Source organism: Colobus angolensis, unplaced genomic scaffold (genome assembly GCF_000951035.1).
Source record: "Colobus angolensis palliatus isolate OR3802 unplaced genomic scaffold, Cang.pa_1.0 Scaffold197, whole genome shotgun sequence".
Classification (NCBI taxonomy): domain Eukaryota; kingdom Metazoa; phylum Chordata; class Mammalia; order Primates; family Cercopithecidae; genus Colobus; species Colobus angolensis.
Window position 1 is genome coordinate 4,415,001 of NW_012115121.1, and position 18,421 is coordinate 4,433,421.

General features: G+C 43.5%; 1 protein-coding gene and 1 pseudogene across 3 annotated transcripts; one reads left to right on the forward strand and one right to left on the reverse strand.

Moving 5' to 3' along the window:
* Window positions 1-84: 84 nt before the first annotated feature.
* On the forward strand, window positions 85-13,485 carry TRMT6 (tRNA methyltransferase 6). Of its 2 annotated transcripts, XM_011941013.1 has the most exons (11): window positions 85-365; window positions 4,650-4,777; window positions 6,345-6,454; window positions 7,023-7,114; window positions 7,246-7,329; window positions 7,594-7,718; window positions 8,487-8,845; window positions 9,234-9,319; window positions 9,918-10,020; window positions 10,124-10,210; window positions 12,600-13,485. In XM_011941013.1, the coding sequence occupies exons 1-11, from the start codon at window positions 238-240 to the stop codon at window positions 12,789-12,791; spliced, it is 1,494 nt and encodes a 497-aa protein (XP_011796403.1). In that variant the 5' UTR covers window positions 85-237; the 3' UTR covers window positions 12,792-13,485. The 2 variants fall into 2 exon arrangements, with proteins under 2 accessions (XP_011796403.1, XP_011796404.1); XM_011941014.1 differs by lacking the exon at window positions 6,345-6,454.
* Window positions 13,486-16,560: 3,075 nt separating this feature from the next.
* LOC105511009 lies at window positions 16,561-17,912 on the reverse strand (annotated as a pseudogene). Its single transcript, XR_001001658.1, has one exon. The product of XR_001001658.1 is annotated as an exosome complex component RRP4 pseudogene (transcript).
* Window positions 17,913-18,421: the final 509 nt, after the last annotated feature.

Here is an 18,421-nt window from a genome sequence, read left to right on the forward strand (position 1 = left end):
GACGGGAGGGGCGGGGCGGAGTGCAGCCAATCAAGGAGTTTGGCCAGACGGAAGCCGAGAGGCTCCCGGAAGCGGTCTTGAGGTCTGGACCGGAAAGCGGAAGCGGCGTGTAACACGTGGGGGCGGTGCTGGTCGGCGGGCTCCTAGTGCGCCAGGTTGTGGGAAGTGAGGGTGGCGGTGGCTACAACCGAGGAGGAGGGGCGAGACGCCGTGGAGCACGGCGACCGACTGAGCGTCATGGAGGGCTCAGGGGAGCAGCCGGGCCCACAGCCACAGCATCCCGGAGACCACCGCATCCGCGACGGCGACTTCGTGGTGCTGAAACGTGAAGATGTGTTTAAAGCAGTACAAGTCCAGCGGAGAAAGTAAGTCAGATCGCTGACTTTAGGGGTCTCCCGCCCCCACCTTGTAAATACCCCTTCCCTCCAGGTCTCTCCACAGACCTCTCCCGCCAGGGTGCAGTTCTTGGCTCTCTCGGTCCCCATTCCCCGCCCTCGTCTCCTCGGATCTTTCTGTCACAGAAGGCTTTTCCACCAGGATCCCGTCCTCGAACCTCATAATCTCCCCTAACCTTCCTGTTTTCCCAGAGCCCCCTCCATGGTTTCATACCTGGCTGTCCACCTTCAGCATCCTTTTCAGTCTTTCCACAGGGTTCCTTCCCCAGAATTCCATTCTTGGCCCTAGGGTGCCAAGGCCTCCCTCTCCACACCCCTAATCACCTGTCCTGAAATTCTTTCCCTAGGACCTTGGGATCTTCACTTTCCACAGACACTCCCTCCTTTTTTCACTCTGGGATCTCATCCTTGTCTCCCAGAGCCTCCTTCAGGTTCCCCCTTTTTTCCCCACCATAGATCCTCCTTCCTCCCTAATCCTTCAGTCAGGGTCTATCCCACAAAAAAATGAAACCTCTCCTACCTAGTCTGGCTTTCCATCCTCTTCTCTACCCAAACAGGATACACAGAATAGATGAAAGAGACAATTCACCATGGAGTGTGGGATTGCTTTGAGTTTCCCTCGTTTTGCTCACCAAAGGATTCAAAGCTGGGAAAATTGCTAAAAAGCAATTTGCTCAAGGCCTCTGAGCTCGAAATTAGGTTTGGTTTGTGCACCTGCTGACTAGTATCACTGTTTTATAATAGTAGAGAAGTGGGATTTTGAAAACTTTCTGGAAGGGCTGGTGAGGTTGCTAAGTCCTAAGAGCTTATTAATGGTGAAGATTTATTGAGATATTTGGATTAATTTATCTGAGAAATATAACCACAGTTTTTTTTTGTTTTTGAGACGGAGTCTCGCTCTGTCACCCAGACTGGAGTGCAGTAGTGCAGTCTCGACTCATTGCAGCCTCTGCTTCCCGGGTTCAAGCGATTCTCCTGCCTCAGCCTCCCTAGTGCCTGGGACTCGGGCACCATCATGCCCGGCTAATTTTTGTATTTTTAGTAGAGACAGAGTTTCACCATGTTAGCCATGCTGGTCTCGAACTCCTGACCTGAAGTGATCCGCTCACCCTCCCAAAGTGCTGGGATTATAGGCAGGAGCCACAGCACCTGGCTAACTACAGTTTCTTCTTTTTTCTTTTTCTTTTTTTTTTTTTTTTGGAGAAGGAGTTTCGCTGTTGTCACCCAGGCTGGAGTGCAATGGTGTGATCTCGGTTCACTGCAACCTCTGCCTCCTAGGTTCAAGCGATTCTCCTGCCTCAGCCTCCCAGGTAGCTGGGATTACAGGCTCCCGCCACCATGCCTGGCTAAGTTTTTTTTGTTTTTTTGTATTTTTAGTAGAGACGGAGTTTCACCATGTTGGCCAGGCTGATCTCAAACTCCTGACCTCAGGTGATCCACCTGCCTCGGCCTCCCAAAGTGCTGGGATTACAGATGTGAGCCGCAACGCCCGGCCACAGTTTCTTTTGAGCTAGTTTATTGTATTACTTTTGACAGAGATAAGTTGAATGCAATGTCAGGAGAACAGCTTTCTGCAGACTAGGAAGTATGAGATTTGGAATTTCTGATAAGTACTTACTTCAGATGAACTCATTTACTCCTGGTTTAAGCAAACTGTTAATTGGTATCTAAGGTGAAACAGGCATCATAAAATAGTGAAGAAACAAGTCTCCAGAGCACTAAGCTGGTGATAACCAAGCTTTTTGCACAGGCACTAATTTAGTAAAGAAAAAAAGTTTCTTTTATGAGGGGTGTGGTTTTTTTTAGTCCGGAAATGTAATTCCTGCACCAACCTTTAACTATTTTTAAATTCTTCTTCTTTTTTTTCTTGTTTAAACTAATTAATTAATTTTGTTTGCAGAGACAGAGTTTCACTGTGTTATCTAGGCTAGTCTCCAATTCCTGGAATCCAGTAATTCCGGCCACCTCGGCCTCCCAGAGTGCTGGGATTACAGGCATGAACCAGTGCGTCTGACCTTCCCCTTTTGTGGTGCCAAAAGGGTTGGGGACCACTGCCCTAAACATTTATTTGGAAATACTTTTCATCAGGCCCTCTTCTTCGCAGAAGTCATAGTGGTAGTTTCCATTTTATTTAGAAAATGACTCTCTAAGCTCAACTGCATCCGGGGTCAGACTCCCTCATCACCCTTGGGGCTACACTCATCTGGTTGGGCAAAAAACAGTCCAGGCTCTCAGAAAAGTAGACTCTGCAAATCTTACTCCTTCCCAGTGAAGACGTGGCCTCCTCATCCCTCTTGGGCCGCACATTTCTGACAAGGGGCCGTGACCTGACCTGTCAAACCAGCCAGTTTTAAGTGACACTCATCATCCCCTCTGTATATCACATAGGCTTGCAGAGAGGTAAACCCACCTATCTCAGATCCAGTGTTTTTGTTTGGTTTGTTTGTTTGTTTGTTTTTTGAGACGAGATCTCACTCGGTCACCCAGGCTAGAGTGTAGTGGTGTGATCTTGGCTCACTGCAACCGCTGCCTCTTGGGCTCGAGCAATCCTTCCACCTCAAGCAATCCTTCCACCTCAGCCTCCTCAGTAATTAATTTGTGTACTTTCTGTAGAGAAACTCCTGAACCCAAGTGACACTCCTGCCTCAACCTCCTGAGTAGCTGGGATTACAAGTGTATGCCACTACGCCCAGCTGATTTTTGCATTTTTTGTAGAGACAGAGTTTTTCCCGTCAGCCAGGTTGGTCTCAAACTCTTGGACTCAAGTGACCCACCCGCCTCGGCCTCCCACAGTTCTGGGATTACAAGTGTGACCCACCACACCTGGCCAGATCCGGTGTTTCAGTAGCACCTAGGTGACTGAAGGATGAGGGTAGGGGTGCACATCTGGGCTGAGCCGAATTGCGACATCTGAGGAGGTTTACGTTAGCAAATACTTTGAGTGTCTGTTACATTCTGTCGTATGTAAGTACCTAGGGACCCAGCAAATAACAAGAATTGGCCATATCGGAATCACTTATGATCTTACAGGATTTCTCTCAGATGGTTTGAGTAAGCTTTAATGAAGATGTGACACAAAAGTGTGGCAGGATTTAGGGAACCAATAAAGGTGATACACCCAGAGACCAGCAATGATGGTAAGCCTCTGACACGGAAGCGTGGGTGATGTGGCAGTATATTCTGTCATAGTCAGCTTCCTGGCGGCACAGAGAGAGGAAGAGAAGGAGTGGGATGGAGCACAAACAGAATTAACCACTACATGATTCCCAGAATTCAGTGTTCTGTGCACATGGGCCATGTCCTGAAGCTAGGTGGGCTTTCTAAGGTCCTTAGGTCTTTGCTGGAGTAGACCGTGTGGTATAGTGGAAAGAATGAGGCTTGGGTTTAGACACAGATTTGGATTTGAATCCCAGCTCCAACAACACCTTGCAACTGTGAATCTTGGACAAGATACTTCTCCCTGGGCCTCAGATTGCTCTTCTGGAAAGAGCTATGTCCCAGAATTACCATGAGAATTAAATCAAAAAGTGTGAATCACACCTAGCACACACTGCCTAGCCCCTGATTGACACTCAGTAAATGTTAGTTTTCTTCTTTTGAGAAGAAGAGATTGTGTTCCTATGGGATTTCCCTTTTAAATTGCAATAAGATAAAAAATCTGTGTCATAGGAAAACCTCAAGTTGCCTCGTCCTCAGTAGAGCATTGTCAGTGTTAGGCTCCATTTCAAAGTGTGTAGATTGCCAGTGTTAATTTGCAAGTATAATTTGCTTTTATTAGATAATTTTCAAATAAAGTGGCCAATCAGACCAAGCCCAGGAAATTTGTTAAATCCTTGTTACTTCAATGATTGTTCAGTTTTGAGATTTTCTGGGGTAAGTTGCAAGAGTTGTCACAGTGTATGTCCAGGCCTGGCAATCTTGGGGATCCTGTCTACCATTCAGGCTATCTGCAGAGCCTGTGAGTTTGGACATTCTGGTAGACGTGCAAACTGGGGTCAGCCCAGTGCACCAGAAGAGGAATGTCTTCTGTCTTTGCTTCCGCTTTCCAAAATTCAGTGTTTTTGTGGCTTATTCATTAATTTTATATCTCTATCCCAACCAGGTTCTCCCTAGTTCCTTTGTTGTTTTATGTTCAGAGATAATGCTGCTGAGCCTCCATTGTGGAGACCACTTTTGAAATAAACTGTAGTGAACACGTCTTTTCTGTACTGAATACAAAAGATATTCAGTTAATTGATTGCTTTTTTTCCCTAGAAAAGTAACTTTCGAAAAACAGTGGTTCTACCTGGATAACGTCATTGGCCATAGTTATGGAACCACATTTGAAGTGACCAGTGGAGGAAGTCTACAGCCCAAGAAGAAGAGGGAAGAGCCTACTGCAGGTGCACATTTTGGATGCGTGAAATAGATGCTGTCCAACTGACTAGTCAGAAACATCTCAACCTCCACCTAATTCCCAAGTGCTAGACAGTGCTACCCCAAAAGAAATCTTAACTCATAATCTAAGAACTGCAGCTTAGTGGAGTGAAGCAAGTACTACCTTTGGCCCTGAGATAACCTGGATTCTGTCTCCAGCCCACCATTAAGTGGTTCTCTGCTCTTGGGCCAGACATTTAATCCTATGAGTCGTTGCTGCAGCATTGCAAGAACATATGTGGAGTTCTCTGACCTTGGACCAGGCATTTAATCCTATGAGTCGTTTCTGTGTCATTGCAAGAACATATATATGTAAAGTTCTTTCAGTGCCCAGAAGTTATGTAACAGCTGTAAGGTGGTTAGTGTATGGTGTAGAGGTTAAGAGGTCTGGTTTTGGATCCAACTAAGTTCAGTTTCCACCTTCATCACTCGCCTTGTACCATTGGGCAACTTACTTGAGTTCTGTGAGTCTTACATCCTTATATATGTAAAATTGGGTCATAAACATATTTAATGCGTAGGTTGTATTGAGTGCTCAATGATATGGCTTATAGGAAGTTCTCCATAGTGTCTTGCTTCTAGTAAGGGCCCATAATTTTAGCTATTACTATTATTATTTCTTAACCTCTTGTCCAAAAGCTGTTATTAATTAAAATTAAATATTTATTAAAATGAACATTGAAAATATCTTATTAATTAAAACACAAGTAATTATTTGAAGTTAAATAAATACTATTAAAGTTTTTTGAGTCAAACCAGTTATTTAGATACATTTAAATTAATATCCATATTTTTACTAAGCACCAAATATATATGCCAGGTATAATTTGGCACTGCAGTTATAGCAGTTCATAAGATAGACTGTCGTATAAAATGTACTTACCAGTTGGAACACCAAAAATAATCAAGTAGACAAACAAACAGCATGATTTCTTATGGTGAAGTGACACAGGCTATGAAGATAATAAAGCAGGGGCGTGTGCTAATTTGGTAAAGCAAGAGAATGAGCTCAGCCTCAAGTGATAGAAAGGATCCAGCCACTCAGACATCTGTCATAGAACCTTCCAGGCAGAGGAAGCAGCAGGTGCCAAAAGCCTGCTGTGGGACCTTGCTGGGTGTGTTCAAGGAACAGAAAGAAGGCCATTGTGACTGAAGCTACGGTGTCAAGAGATCAGGCCAGGAACAATAGGCAGGGGCCAGATCAATGATGGCCTTGCAGGTCATCTTTGGAATGTATTCTCATTGCTATGGGGAGCCACTGTATGGTTTTAAACATGGGATAGGTAAGTCAAATTGCATTTAAACAGAGAGCACTCTGGCATCCAGGTGGATAATAGGGGGGCAAGACTGGGAGTGGGAAGATGACTTGGAGGCTTGGAGTAGTTTTGGCAGGAAAGGATGGTGTGATGGGAGCAGTGCAGCTGGGAGGCCAGACTTCAGTGGCTGATGGACTGGATGTGGATATGAACTCAAAAAAGAAAGTGTCAAATAATTTCAGACCATAAATGTCAATAGAGCAATTTCTTTCCTTAGAGACTAAAGAAGCGGGCACTGATAATCGAAATATAGTTGATGATGGGAAATCTCAGAAACTTACTCAAGATGACATAAAAGCTTTGAAGGACAAGGGCATTAAAGGAGAGGTAATATTCAAAGGATTTTTAGTTTTGTTTTTGTCTGTTTGGCATTTAGGAAACTGGTTTTTAAAGCAGACTGTACCTAAGTTTAAAAAAAAAAGTTATAGCTTTGATAGAAATAGGTTGAAATGTACATGTAACTCAACATTTCAAAGATTTTATGTCTTACGTACAGGAATATAAGTTATTACATTCTCTACCACTAATTACTAATATTACTAATTACTAATATTAGTGGTAGAGAATGTAATAACAGTGCATATCAGGATTTAACTTTGTTCATTTTCAGTAATGTTTTCAGCCAGTGTCTTCAGAAATTAGTTTCCTTTACCTCTCTTCCTTTATTGGATATCTCTGTTCTTTTACGTTGGTTTAAATGGAGTTATAAAGTACTTGTATTTTATTATAAATTCCAAATAGAGTATAGAAATACAAAGTTCATCTATTTGGACTTCTGTGGAAAAGGGATTGGAGAATCAGACCATTGGATCCATTCTTGGGTAAGAAGCCTTTGGAAGTTACTTGTTTTGTGAAAGTAAAGTTTCAGAAAATCTACTTGCTCCTTTTCTTATAGGAAATAGTTCAGCAGTTAATTGAAAATAGTACAACATTCCGAGACAAGACAGAATTTGCTCAAGATAAATATATTAAAAAGAAGAAAAAAAAGTAAGTAGTTTTTATTTTCAAAAGCTGATAATATTAAACTTTTTTATATGTTTATAAAACATTTATTTTATTACAAATAAAATATTTTAAGTCATTTTTTCAAGTCAGTGTTCTGTTTTTTCTTCCCCCAGATATGAAGCCATCATTACTGTTGTGAAGCCATCCACCCGTATTCTTTCAATTATGTATTATGCAAGAGAACCTGGAAAAATTAAGTACGCTTTGTTTCCTTTCAAAAGTATAATTGGGGGAAATATGTCTTTAAGAAAGTCATGATTTTAAGTAAAATGAAAAAACTTGCTCACCTGCATAAAGTATCCTCCTACCTCATAAATTGTAAGTCCTTTTACTGTCGCCTCCAAAGCAATCAATAATCTTATCAACATAATTTTCATAAAGCAAACAAAACTTGAAAAATGATGATTAAAATAGTAGGCTTCACTTAGCTAAAAATGAATGAATTATTGTCTTTACTTTAGCCACATGAGATACGATACACTAGCCCAGATGTTGACGTTGGGAAATATCCGTGCTGGCAACAAAATGATTGTAATGGAAACGTGTGCAGGCTTGGTGCTGGGTGCAATGATGGAACGAATGGGAGGTAAGACTTAATATTTCCATTTTTAACAAAACTCCACCCTGTTGTGAGTAAAGGCGGTCCAAAAATGTAAACTCATGGAAAGCCAGATTGAATTACTTCGGGGTTAACGAAGTGACTTGGGTGAACCTGCACAGCTCCTAGCCTGGGGACCTTCTTAGGCAGTCTCCATCACCCAGCACCCCACCCATGGGTACCCCTGACCCATGGCGGTTGTCCTATCTAGCTTCACTGTCAGTGGGCATGATGCTGGAGCCTGTGGCTTGCTAGGGCTTTCAGGACAATGATTTTAGTAAACTGGGTAGATAGTGCTCATTTCATTGGGCCTAAATTGAAGGGAGTGAGTGGGAAGATTACTAAGCATGTATTCTCTCTGGAAGAATACAGCACAGCCTGATTTGTCTGTTTCTTTTCTGACCACATAGAAGATAAGAACCTGTAACTGCTCCATATGAGGATTGGAGTGAGGGGAAGCAGAGTCAATCACCAATCATGTAACAACCAAATTTGCAGACACAAGGTTTTACAGTAGTATCAAGTGGGGATAAGCTTCTTTGAGACTTCCTGCTATCTGCTTTAGAATTATATTACCTCCACTGGTAATGCTCATAGACTCCAAACAGACTCCCTGAGGAGCTACACCATTCTTCAGCCTGTGAATAAAGTATTAACAGAAAGACCTTCAGTCTCATTACTGTGGAGGACTCACTGAGGGTTTGCATAGTCTAGCGTCACTCCACGGGCAGATGTTTGTTTCTTTTATCTGTTCAGGTTTTGGCTCCATTATTCAGCTCTACCCTGGAGGTGGACCTGTTCGGGCAGCAACAGCATGTTTTGGATTTCCCAAATCTTTTCTCAATGGTCTTTATGAATTCCCCCTCAACAAAGTGGACAGTCTTCTACATGGAACATTTTCTGCCGAGATGTTATCTTCAGAGCCAAAAGACAGTGCTTTGGTTGAAGAAAGTAATGGCACGCTGGAGGAAAAACAGGCTTCTGAACAAGAGAATGAAGACAGCATGGCAGAGGCCCCAGAGAGCAACCACCCAGAAGACCAGGAAACAATGGAAACCATTTCTCAAGATCCAGAACATAAGGGGCCTAAAGAGAGAGGAAGCAAAAAAGATTATGTAAGGATGCCAAGAGTCCCCACCACCCCCGTAATCTCAGGCCCTCAGTTAACTTCAGTTAAGTCATGGGATTTGGTTTGACTTTAGTGTATTAGTTCCCAAGATGATAACTATCAAAACAGAGAACGAGTGTGTGTACATGTACACAAGCATGTGATTTCAGTCTTTGGGGTGCAGCTTTAGGATACAGAGGCATTGCATGGATAGCTTAATAATGGTTTTTATAGTATATAGGCTTTCTTGTGTTTTTTCAACTTCCTTATAAACAACCTCCTTCTATCGGTTGAGTCCATGTTGATAAATATTGTTGAAATGTTTTGACAGACCAGAGCATTTCCATAAATTTGATTGACCCCAGTACATTGGTTTCTTCTTTTTCTTTTTGAAGATTCAGGAAAAACAGAGGAGACAAGAAGAGCAGAGGAAAAGACATTTAGAGGCTGCCGCTCTGCTGAGTGAAAGAAACGCGGATGGGTGCGTTGATGGAAGCAGCAGGAGACTCCTCCGCGCGTGTGGGCTCTGCTTCAGACAGATTGGCATTCCTTTGTTGTCTGCTTTGATTCTAGTGGGACCCGAGATGAGGATTTTGTCTTGGGGGTTTTTTAAAGAAAGGAGGCTGAGGCTGGCAGGGGTGGGGAATTGATGATGCTGGTTTCAGGATTTCAGAAGAAATTGAACTTTTTCCATCACCGTGCATCAAAACAGGCTTTGTGGTCTTACTAGGCGCAGGGGATGGGGCACTCAAATGCTGCGATACAGGCTATAACAAATGTCCACAAAGCAGCATATGCAGTGTTGGATTTGTTTCCAGGTGATTTTTTTTTTTAAAAATCAAGAATGTCATTAAATGCCACTTAGAGTTGCCAAGCACTGCAAGAGCTTCTAACCCAGTTTGTGTTTCCTAGAAAGAAATAGCTCATGATTGTATTGTGTTTTGGATTTCTAGAATGTTATATTTAAATCTCTTCTTTGTGTGAGTCATGCACATTAAATACATGATCATTTTAAATGCATTTTAAAACCTGTGCTCCACTTTGAGAGAGAAATAATTTGTCTGACATTTTCCTTACAGTTTAATTGTAGCTAGTCGTTTCCACCCCACTCCTCTGCTGCTGTCTTTGCTGGACTTTGTGGCCCCTTCAAGGCCATTTGTGGTCTACTGTCAGTACAAAGAGGTAATACTGGAATGGAATGGGCAGGAATTCTGATGTCTGAATGTTGATTCCTAAACTGCATCCCAGGAAGTAGCTCTTAACGGAATTCTGTTTTTGCCTGCAGCCTCTGTTGGAATGCTACACCAAGCTGCGGGAGAGGGGAGGGATCATCAACCTCAGGCTGTCTGAGACCTGGCTCAGAAATTACCAGGTACGTGTTCTTACAGCCAGTCAAGAGCTGCCCTCCCGAGACTTAACTGTCCTTGCAGTAGTACTAGAAGTCATTAAATAGTTATCTCAGCCAGGCACAGTGGCTTATGCCTGTAATCCGAGCACTTTGGGAGGCCAAGGCAGGCAGATCGCTTGAGTCCAGGAGTTCAATACCAGCCTGGGCAACACGGTGAAACCCTATCTCTATGAAAAAAATATATATATAAATTGTCTGGGCATGACCCTGTTTCGACAAAAAATATAAAAATTAGTCGAGCATGGTGGCAGGTGCCTGTGGTCCCAGCTGCTCAGGAGCTGAGGTGGAAAGATTGCTTGAACCCGGGAGGTCGAGGCTGCAGTGAGCTGAGATCCCACCACTGCACTCCAGCCTGGGTGACAGAGTAAGACCCTGTCTCAAAAACAAAATAAAAGTAGAGATATCTCTATTTCTGTCTACAGAGATGAAGATGTCTCGTGGCTGTTACTCAGAGAATGTGCCCCTTACTTTTTCTGACCCTTTTTTTCTCTTGTTATGTCAGAATATATTACTCTGTAGCTCTGCCGTGAAGGCATTTAAAATGCAAACCCCTATGGTTCTTATTTCCCCAAGGCCTCGATATCACTGTGGATGATATAATTGACAGTAGCAAAATTCCCAGGTGGATGAGAAACTGTCCCTTTCCTCTCTGCCAGGATGTTTTTGCGGCAAGTTTTCAGGATTTGCTGGTGGCCTCTGTGTCAGTTCAGGTCTTCTGGAAGACATATGCTAAGATGGAAGTCGAAGTGTAAGAGATGTATTGAAGGAAATGCCTTACAGAGAGAAGGGGAGAGGGAGCAAGATCGGTGGTGCAGGTTGATGCCTGGGCAAGGAGCTGGTAGAGAAAGGAGGACGGGAGGAAGAGCCTGCAGTGCTGCTCTGAGAAAGTTTCCATGAGGCTGATGGCGAGCTCAGGTGCAAAGATCACCATTCAAGGAGCCCTGTGTTAAGCAGAAAGGCTCCAGCCCTGGTACCCATGCTCAGTTACTGACTGGGAGCAACCCATGGCCTCCCTCAGCATGAATGCTGTAGTGGATCCCAAAGGAGCGGCAGCTGGAGACGTTCTATTGCCTGAATGCCTCGCAGCCAGTTCCCTCATGAAGGGAGATCTGAGGGGAGCACCTCCATGCTGCCATAGGCCCCGTCTCATTGCTTGGTGTCTTATCCTAATGTAGTGGGGATGCTATTGAGCCTTGGGTAACCCTACCCTTTGTAGAGGTTGTCTTACTTAGCTAAGGTTACAGGAGAAAGAGGAGAGAAGTTGCCTTGGCAAAGTTAACAGGGTAGCGGGGGAGGGAGGTTTGGAGTGTAGTACATTCAGTAGCAACTTCTCCATAGACCTAGGCTCTGTTATTGGCCATGAAGCTTCCTGAAGCCAATAGAAAGAAAGCTATATGCACAGTTCTAGAGTACTGCCCAGACCATTACCCATTCTCCACCAGAAACATGCTTAAGTTTCTAGAGAAACCTAGGCTGAACTGAAAACTGCTTCAGTTTTTTTTTTTTTTTTTGAAACAGAGTCTCACTCTGTTGCCCAGGCTGGAGTACAGTGGCACTATCTTGGCTCACTGCAACCTCTGCCTTCCGGGTTCAAGCAATTCTCCTGCCTCAGCCTCCTGAGTAGCTGGCATGACAGGCGTGTGCCACCTCGCCTGGCTAATTTTTGTATTTTTAGAAGAGACAGGGTTTCATCATGTTGACCAGGCTGATCTCAAACTCCTGACCTTGTGATCCGCCTGCCTCGGCCTCCCAAAGTGCTGGGATTACAGGCATGAGCCACCACGCCTGGCCAATTTTATTTTTCGAAAGAAAATCAATTAAGCCAATTTCTGCACTTTTCTCTGCCCTGTAATGTGAAGAAATGAGTTCCTTAGAAGTTGGTCCATTTAAAGCCTGGTGCCGTGGCTCATGTCTGTAATCCCAGCACTTTGGAAAGCCAAGGAGGGAGGTTCACTTGAGGCCAGGAGTTCAAGGTTTCAGTGAGCCGAAATCTCACTACTGCACTCCAGCCTGAGGAACAGAGTGAGACCCTGCCTCTTAAAAAAAAAAAAAAAAAAGAAAGAAAGTAACGGGTCCATTTAAATCATCAAGAGAACCTGTGTTGTTTGAATTCTGAGTTTTGGCATATTGTGTTATTCGGAAGAAAGTAACGGGTCCATTTAAATCATCAGGAGAACCTGTGTTGTTTGAATTCTGAGTTTTGGCATATTGTGTTATTCGGAAGAAAGTAACGGGTCCATTTAAATCATCAGGAGAACCTGTGTTGTTTGAATTCTGATTTTTGGCATGTTGTGTTATTCGGACGGACTTCGTCGTCTTGGGAAAGCTGGGATGTCTTTTCTGTCTTGATTAGGTTTTGCCAGATCGAAGCCATCCTCAACTGCTGATGAGCGGAGGCGGGGGTTACCTTCTCTCCGGCTTCACCGTTGCCATGGACAACCTTAAAGCAGACACCAGACTCAAATCTAACGCAAGCACTTTAGAATCACAGGAGACTGAGGAGCCTGCAGCGAAAAAGCGGAAATGCCCGGAGTCTGACTCTTAACCCTTTGAGAATTGCTCTGAATTTTGTTCTCAGGCATTATGCAGTTAGTAATTAAACTTTCAATGCCACTACTACTTGTTTTTTCATACCCCAAGAACAAGAACATGTCTGTGTGCCCGTTTCTGGGAAGGAGGAGTAAGCCTTTTGTCTGTTTCTGACACAGATGCGCTTGGTCTGTTACACTGCGACTGCGGTGTATGTAGTATGACCAACTGCGTTTAACAAAACTCCTCTAAGTACTGCTAAATATTCTGTGCAAATATCTTGAGAACTTCAACATCCTAAAAATGTGTTTCTACAAGACTTTATATTTTAAGCTAAGTGGAATAATACAACATAACTAAAACATGGCGGGTACCGAAAGGAGGGTAATTCATGGAAGAAATTTCCTCTGTTCATTCCGTTCTCTTCAACCTAAGCAATATGGATGTGTGAGTGTGTGATTTATTATGGTACCAAAAATGTCCACCCTCTTTCCTGCAGTGGAATAAGCTTTTTTGAAATGCTAAGGTTTTATTTTAATAGTTGACAACCTGGGAAAGTTCTGAGTATTTATTTTACTGCTCTTTTTTGTGCATAGAAAGGTTTAGTAGGGTACTTTTTTGCATTAGTTTGCCAATACTCTTATTCTTTGTTCTAAATAAAGTGACTAGAATTTTTGTGTACTATTCAATTAAAGGAAACAAATGTCTTTACCCCCCCTGTGCTCTTATGGATACACATTTGCGCGCACACACATATATGTATATAGATGTTGGTATACATACCCACGTATATTTGTATATACATAGATATATACATACACATACATGTGGAGACATAGATTGTACCACCTGTATGAATGTATATATACACGTGGAGACAGAGCATGCAATCTGTTTGAACTATATCAGGGTTTTGTGCAGAATGTAGACCAGTTCTCATCGTATTAGTGTCATTCCTTGTCAAATGTCCCTAAAGTGCCTTTCTTGATGATTATCAATGCTGAAGAACTCTGGCGTGATTAGATGGTTACCCTTTCTATGCTCTGAAAAACTCTAATCATTTGATCATATGCTGTAAGAAAGAAAGTGTTTAGAATCAGCCAAGGCTCTTGTTCATTTGAGAGATTAAGTCTTGCTCACTGGAACATGGATATCGTTTGTGTTGCTCCTGTCATCATAGAATAGGTGTGTATCATACAGCAAGCAACATCTCAGAAAAAAAGAATTTTTTTTCCAAATAGCATGTGCTATTTTGATAATGGCCAATGTGATTACCAAGTACAATTTTGAGTCCTTTATCCTAATTGCTATTAAATAAAAATGTTGGCCAGGCACAGTAGCTAATACCTGTAATCCTAACACTTTGGGAGGCCCAGGCAGGCGGATCACCCAAGGTCACGAGTTCAAGACCAGCCAGACAAACATGTTGAAACCCCATCTCTACTAAAAATTCAAAAATTAGCCATGCATGGTGGCTAACGCCTGTCATCCCAGCTACTCGGGAGGCTGAGGCAGGAGAACCACTTGAACCCAGGAGACGGAGGTTGCAGTGAGCCGAGATCACGCCATTGCACTCCAGCCTGGGCGACGAGCAAAACTCTGTCTCAAAAAATAAATAAGAATAAAAATGTTTCCTACTGTGATTCATCTGACAGTGATGCAGTCAGTGATGCCATGTTGGCTTTCGGCCGATTGTGACATATGGTCTGTCTATTGTAGAGGACATTCCTGGATTGGCACCTCACGGAACGTGTTGCAAGCTGTTGTCACACACATATAGTCAAGTTTGGACAAGGAGAACAGAAAACTGTGTGCATAGATTAGAATCAGTAGTGGCCAGTCTCCTGGTTACTGGTTTGCAAGTTGCATTCCACTCCCTAAATCTTTTCTCTGAGTTCCCTGAGTAAGGGGTCTGGGGTCTGAGCTACCAAGGCCCTGCATTCTCATGTTACTTTGCGAACTGATTTTACCAATGCCAACAGCATAAGTTAATCTGTATTTTTTTTTTCATTCATATAGTTTACTTCATCTGAGTACAGATGATTCAATTCTGTGGTTTGCAAACTTAGCATTGGAAAACTTAGAATCCCCTGGAGGGCTTTGGTAAGCAGAGGCCGTTGAACGCTCCAGCCCACAGAATAAGATTTCAGTACTTGTGGAGTGGGCAGAGTATTTGCATTTCAAGTAGTTTCCAGGTGATGTTGGTGCTGTCGGTCCAGGAACGGCCCATTGGGAACCACTACTGTGTGCACGCACATCATGGGTACAGCTAAATACAGGATGTTTTTGTCTTGTGTTTAAAATGGACATCCACCTTTGGAGCAGATGAATGGATCATTTTATGATTTTTGGACATCCAGCCACCAGCAGAGTTATGTAGAATAGCACTTGAATGGCAATCAAAAAGTCAAAGACGAAAGTCATTTTGTAACATCCATCCTGTTCCTCCATTGGACTAGGGTACTTGGCAATATAGCATGGCACCCATCACAGGGCTGTGTTTAGCTTAAAGGCACACTAAAATTGTATGAAGCAAATACCGAGCAATCATTCATGCTCTGGTTGTATATTGAAAAGCCCAAAATACAGGCTTTTCTCTATATATAGTGAAGCTTCGAAAAAAAAATGGAGTGTTTGCATGTTGTTTTAAAGTGTTGGTTGTAAATATTGCAAGAACTATACTAAATACTAAAACGCATGTCCTAAAAATCCGTGATCAAGATTCGCTTTATCTGGGTTTTGTAATGTGTTTAGGTGCAGTGCTGGAAAGGAACAGAGTATATCTAATAACTTTACTTGAAATATAACGTTGCCTCTAGGCTAGTATTAATTTTTGTAAAAAGGATTATAGATTTTCTTTGAACTTAACTATGTCACACAGATCAGATGGCGAGAGAGGTAAGTCACTGAATAGATACTTAAAAGCAACTAGTAACCTTTTAACTACCTTATTAACATTTACTAGGCACCCACAGCTATTTGAGTTTTTATGAGGAACGGCAAAATCTTTGAAGCATTGGAAATGAGTATCATACCCTACCCACTCCTTTTGGGAGGCTTTTTTTTTCTTTTTCCATTTTTCTTAGTTTATTTTCTTCATGTTTATCAGAGTACATGGACCCAGAACATTCACTCTATTATGCATAATTCAGCATCTTACAAGTCACCCTCCAAGCAGGACGGATTAAGGCAGCCTGGTGTGGACATAATCGCATCTATGGCTATAAGGAATACGCAACAGAAAATCAGATTCCAACCAAGCAAAAGACTGCTTAGGTTTTTTGGTGTGTTTTTTTTTGTTTGTTTTTTTTTCTTCTCAAACAGAGTCTCACTGTCACCAAGGCTGGAATGCAGTACGTGATTTCAGCTCACTGCAACCTCCGCCTCCCAGGTTCAAGCTACTCTCCTGCCTCAGCCTCCCAAGCAGCTGGGACCACAGGTGCGCACCACACCTGGCTAATTTTTTGTTTTTGTTTTTTTTTTTTTTTTTTTTTTTTTTTTTTTTTTTTTGAGACAGAGTCTCGCTCTGTCGCCCAGGCTGGAGTGCAGTAGCCAGATCTCAGCTCACTGCAAGCTCTGCCTCCCGGGTTTAGGCCATCCTCCTGCCTCAGCCTCCCGAGTAGCTGGGACCACAGGCACCCGCCACCTCGCCAGGCTAGTTTTTTGTATTTTTTAGTAGAGACGGGGTTTCACCGTGTTAGCCAGGATGGTCTCGATCTCCTGACCTCGTGATCCACCCGTCTTGGCCTCCCAAAGTGCTGGGATTACAGGCGTGAGCCACCGTGCCTGGCCTGCTTGGTTAACTTTATTCTTCCAACTTTACCAGTTGCACTCTCAGTCATTTAAAGGATATAGGAATGGAGGCCAAAATAGACCATTTGGGGGTCAGGGATGCCATGTTTTCTATTGGGGCAATTTCATGGGGCATTGTGCCTTGTGAATGACAGTGAGTGGAAGACAAAGGATTCTCCGTATTATTCCAGAATGGGAGTCCATTCGACTGGAACACTGTGCACTTTGAAAGACCTGAAACTATTCCCTAATGCTGGGACTCAGCCAGCAACCCAAGGGAGCACTGTTCATCTGTCACCCAGGCTTGGTGTTAGGACAGGAGAAAGCAGACCTGTGGGCTGGAGGCAGTCACAGGTCTGTCAATGCAGACAAAGTGATGATCTCTCGAGTCTTCGCTGAGCCACATATGGGGACCACACATCACCGTCTTCACTCCTGCAAGGTCCACAGTCCTGTCTTTCTGGAGTACCCCCTTATCCCTCCTGTTCTAAAAGCCTCTGGCATGTTTCCATCACAATCTCCTCTATTATTTCTGGCTTTAAGATGTCTTTGATCTGATGTGGAAGGGATGCTTCATAGCAGTACAGGATGCTGGTATCATACAGCATCATCCTCTGAGTTACCAGCGAGATGATGCAGTTCCGAAGCCGGGATATCACCTCTCCATCAGCAAGAGAGACAGGCTCCAGGTTTACAATGAAGCCCCGTGCTTCCTCTTCTTTGTGCTCAGGTGTTGGGTAAATCCAGATGAAGCCGTTGTTAACAAGAACCACTGAGGCACCACATGGCAAATCATGAAAGTGGGTCTTCTGCTGTTTCACCAGGGAGGGGGACACCTGGACCAAAACCCCCTGACCTAGTTTTCCATATTTCAGGCTCCTCGTGTGCAGAGAGACAGCTCCATCAGAGAACACTGCCTGGACCTCAGCACTGATAAGGTCCCCTTCCTGTAAGAAACCTGTCATTGCAAGCTCATCTTCTGCAGATCTTCTCTTAAGCTCTCCTCCAGGAAGGTTCATGGACGAGAACAGCAGGACTGAATCCAACCTGGAGTTGGTCTCCACCTTCCACCTCTTCTGTTGAACCTCTGTGATTCTTCCTACTACAATGTCTCCTGCTTCACCAATGTATCTGGTTTTCAAAGCTTTCACACAGATCAACTTATCTCCGCAGAGCCGGCAACAGATTCGATGAGCTTCTCTTCTCCCATATACATTCCATGGCCCCACATGAATCCCGTGTCTGTAGTGACTGTGTCCCCCGGCACCACTAGATGTTTCTTAGTGTCTCGACCCAGTCTCTCGCTAAGAGGCTTGCAAGCCACTGGAAGCCTCATCTCCATCGCCCTCTTGGTGCCAATCTTGGGAGGCCTTTTTACAGGTCTATTAATAACCTGGGTTTTTTGGCTGGGCGCGGTGGCTCAAGCCTGTAGTCCCAGCACTTTGGGAGGCCGAGACGGGTGGATCACGAGGTCAGAAGATTGAGACCATCCTGGCTAACATGGTGAAACCCCGTCTTTACTAAAAAATACGAAAAACTAGCTGGGCGAGGTGGTGGGCGCTTGTAGTCCCAACTACTCGGGAGGCTGAGGCAGGAGAATGGCGTGAACCCAGGAGGCAGAGCTTGCAGTGAGCTGAGATCCGGCCACAGCACTCCAGCCTGGGCGACAGAGCGAGATTCCATCTCAAAAAAAATAAAATAAATAAAATAAATAACCTGGGTTTTTTGTTTTTACTTTTAGCTGAGATGTCATTAAAACACGACTGGAAAGATTTTGATATTTCATTTTTGCTTTGACAGGTAACAAGGTGCTATGGATATTATTTTGTTTTGAAAGAGGGGTAGGTCAATCTG

Bases quoted from the DNA above. Each gene is read 5' to 3' on its own strand.
- TRMT6 (XM_011941013.1), top strand. From the start codon at position 238: ATGGAGGGCTCAGGGGAGCAGCCGGGCCCACAGCCACAGCATCCCGGA. The intron at 6,455-7,022 runs GTAATATTCAAA...CTTTTCTTATAG, and splicing joins ACAAGGGCATTAAAGGAGAG to GAAATAGTTCAGCAGTTAAT. The intron at 7,115-7,245 runs GTAAGTAGTTTT...TTCTTCCCCCAG, and splicing joins ATTAAAAAGAAGAAAAAAAA to ATATGAAGCCATCATTACTG.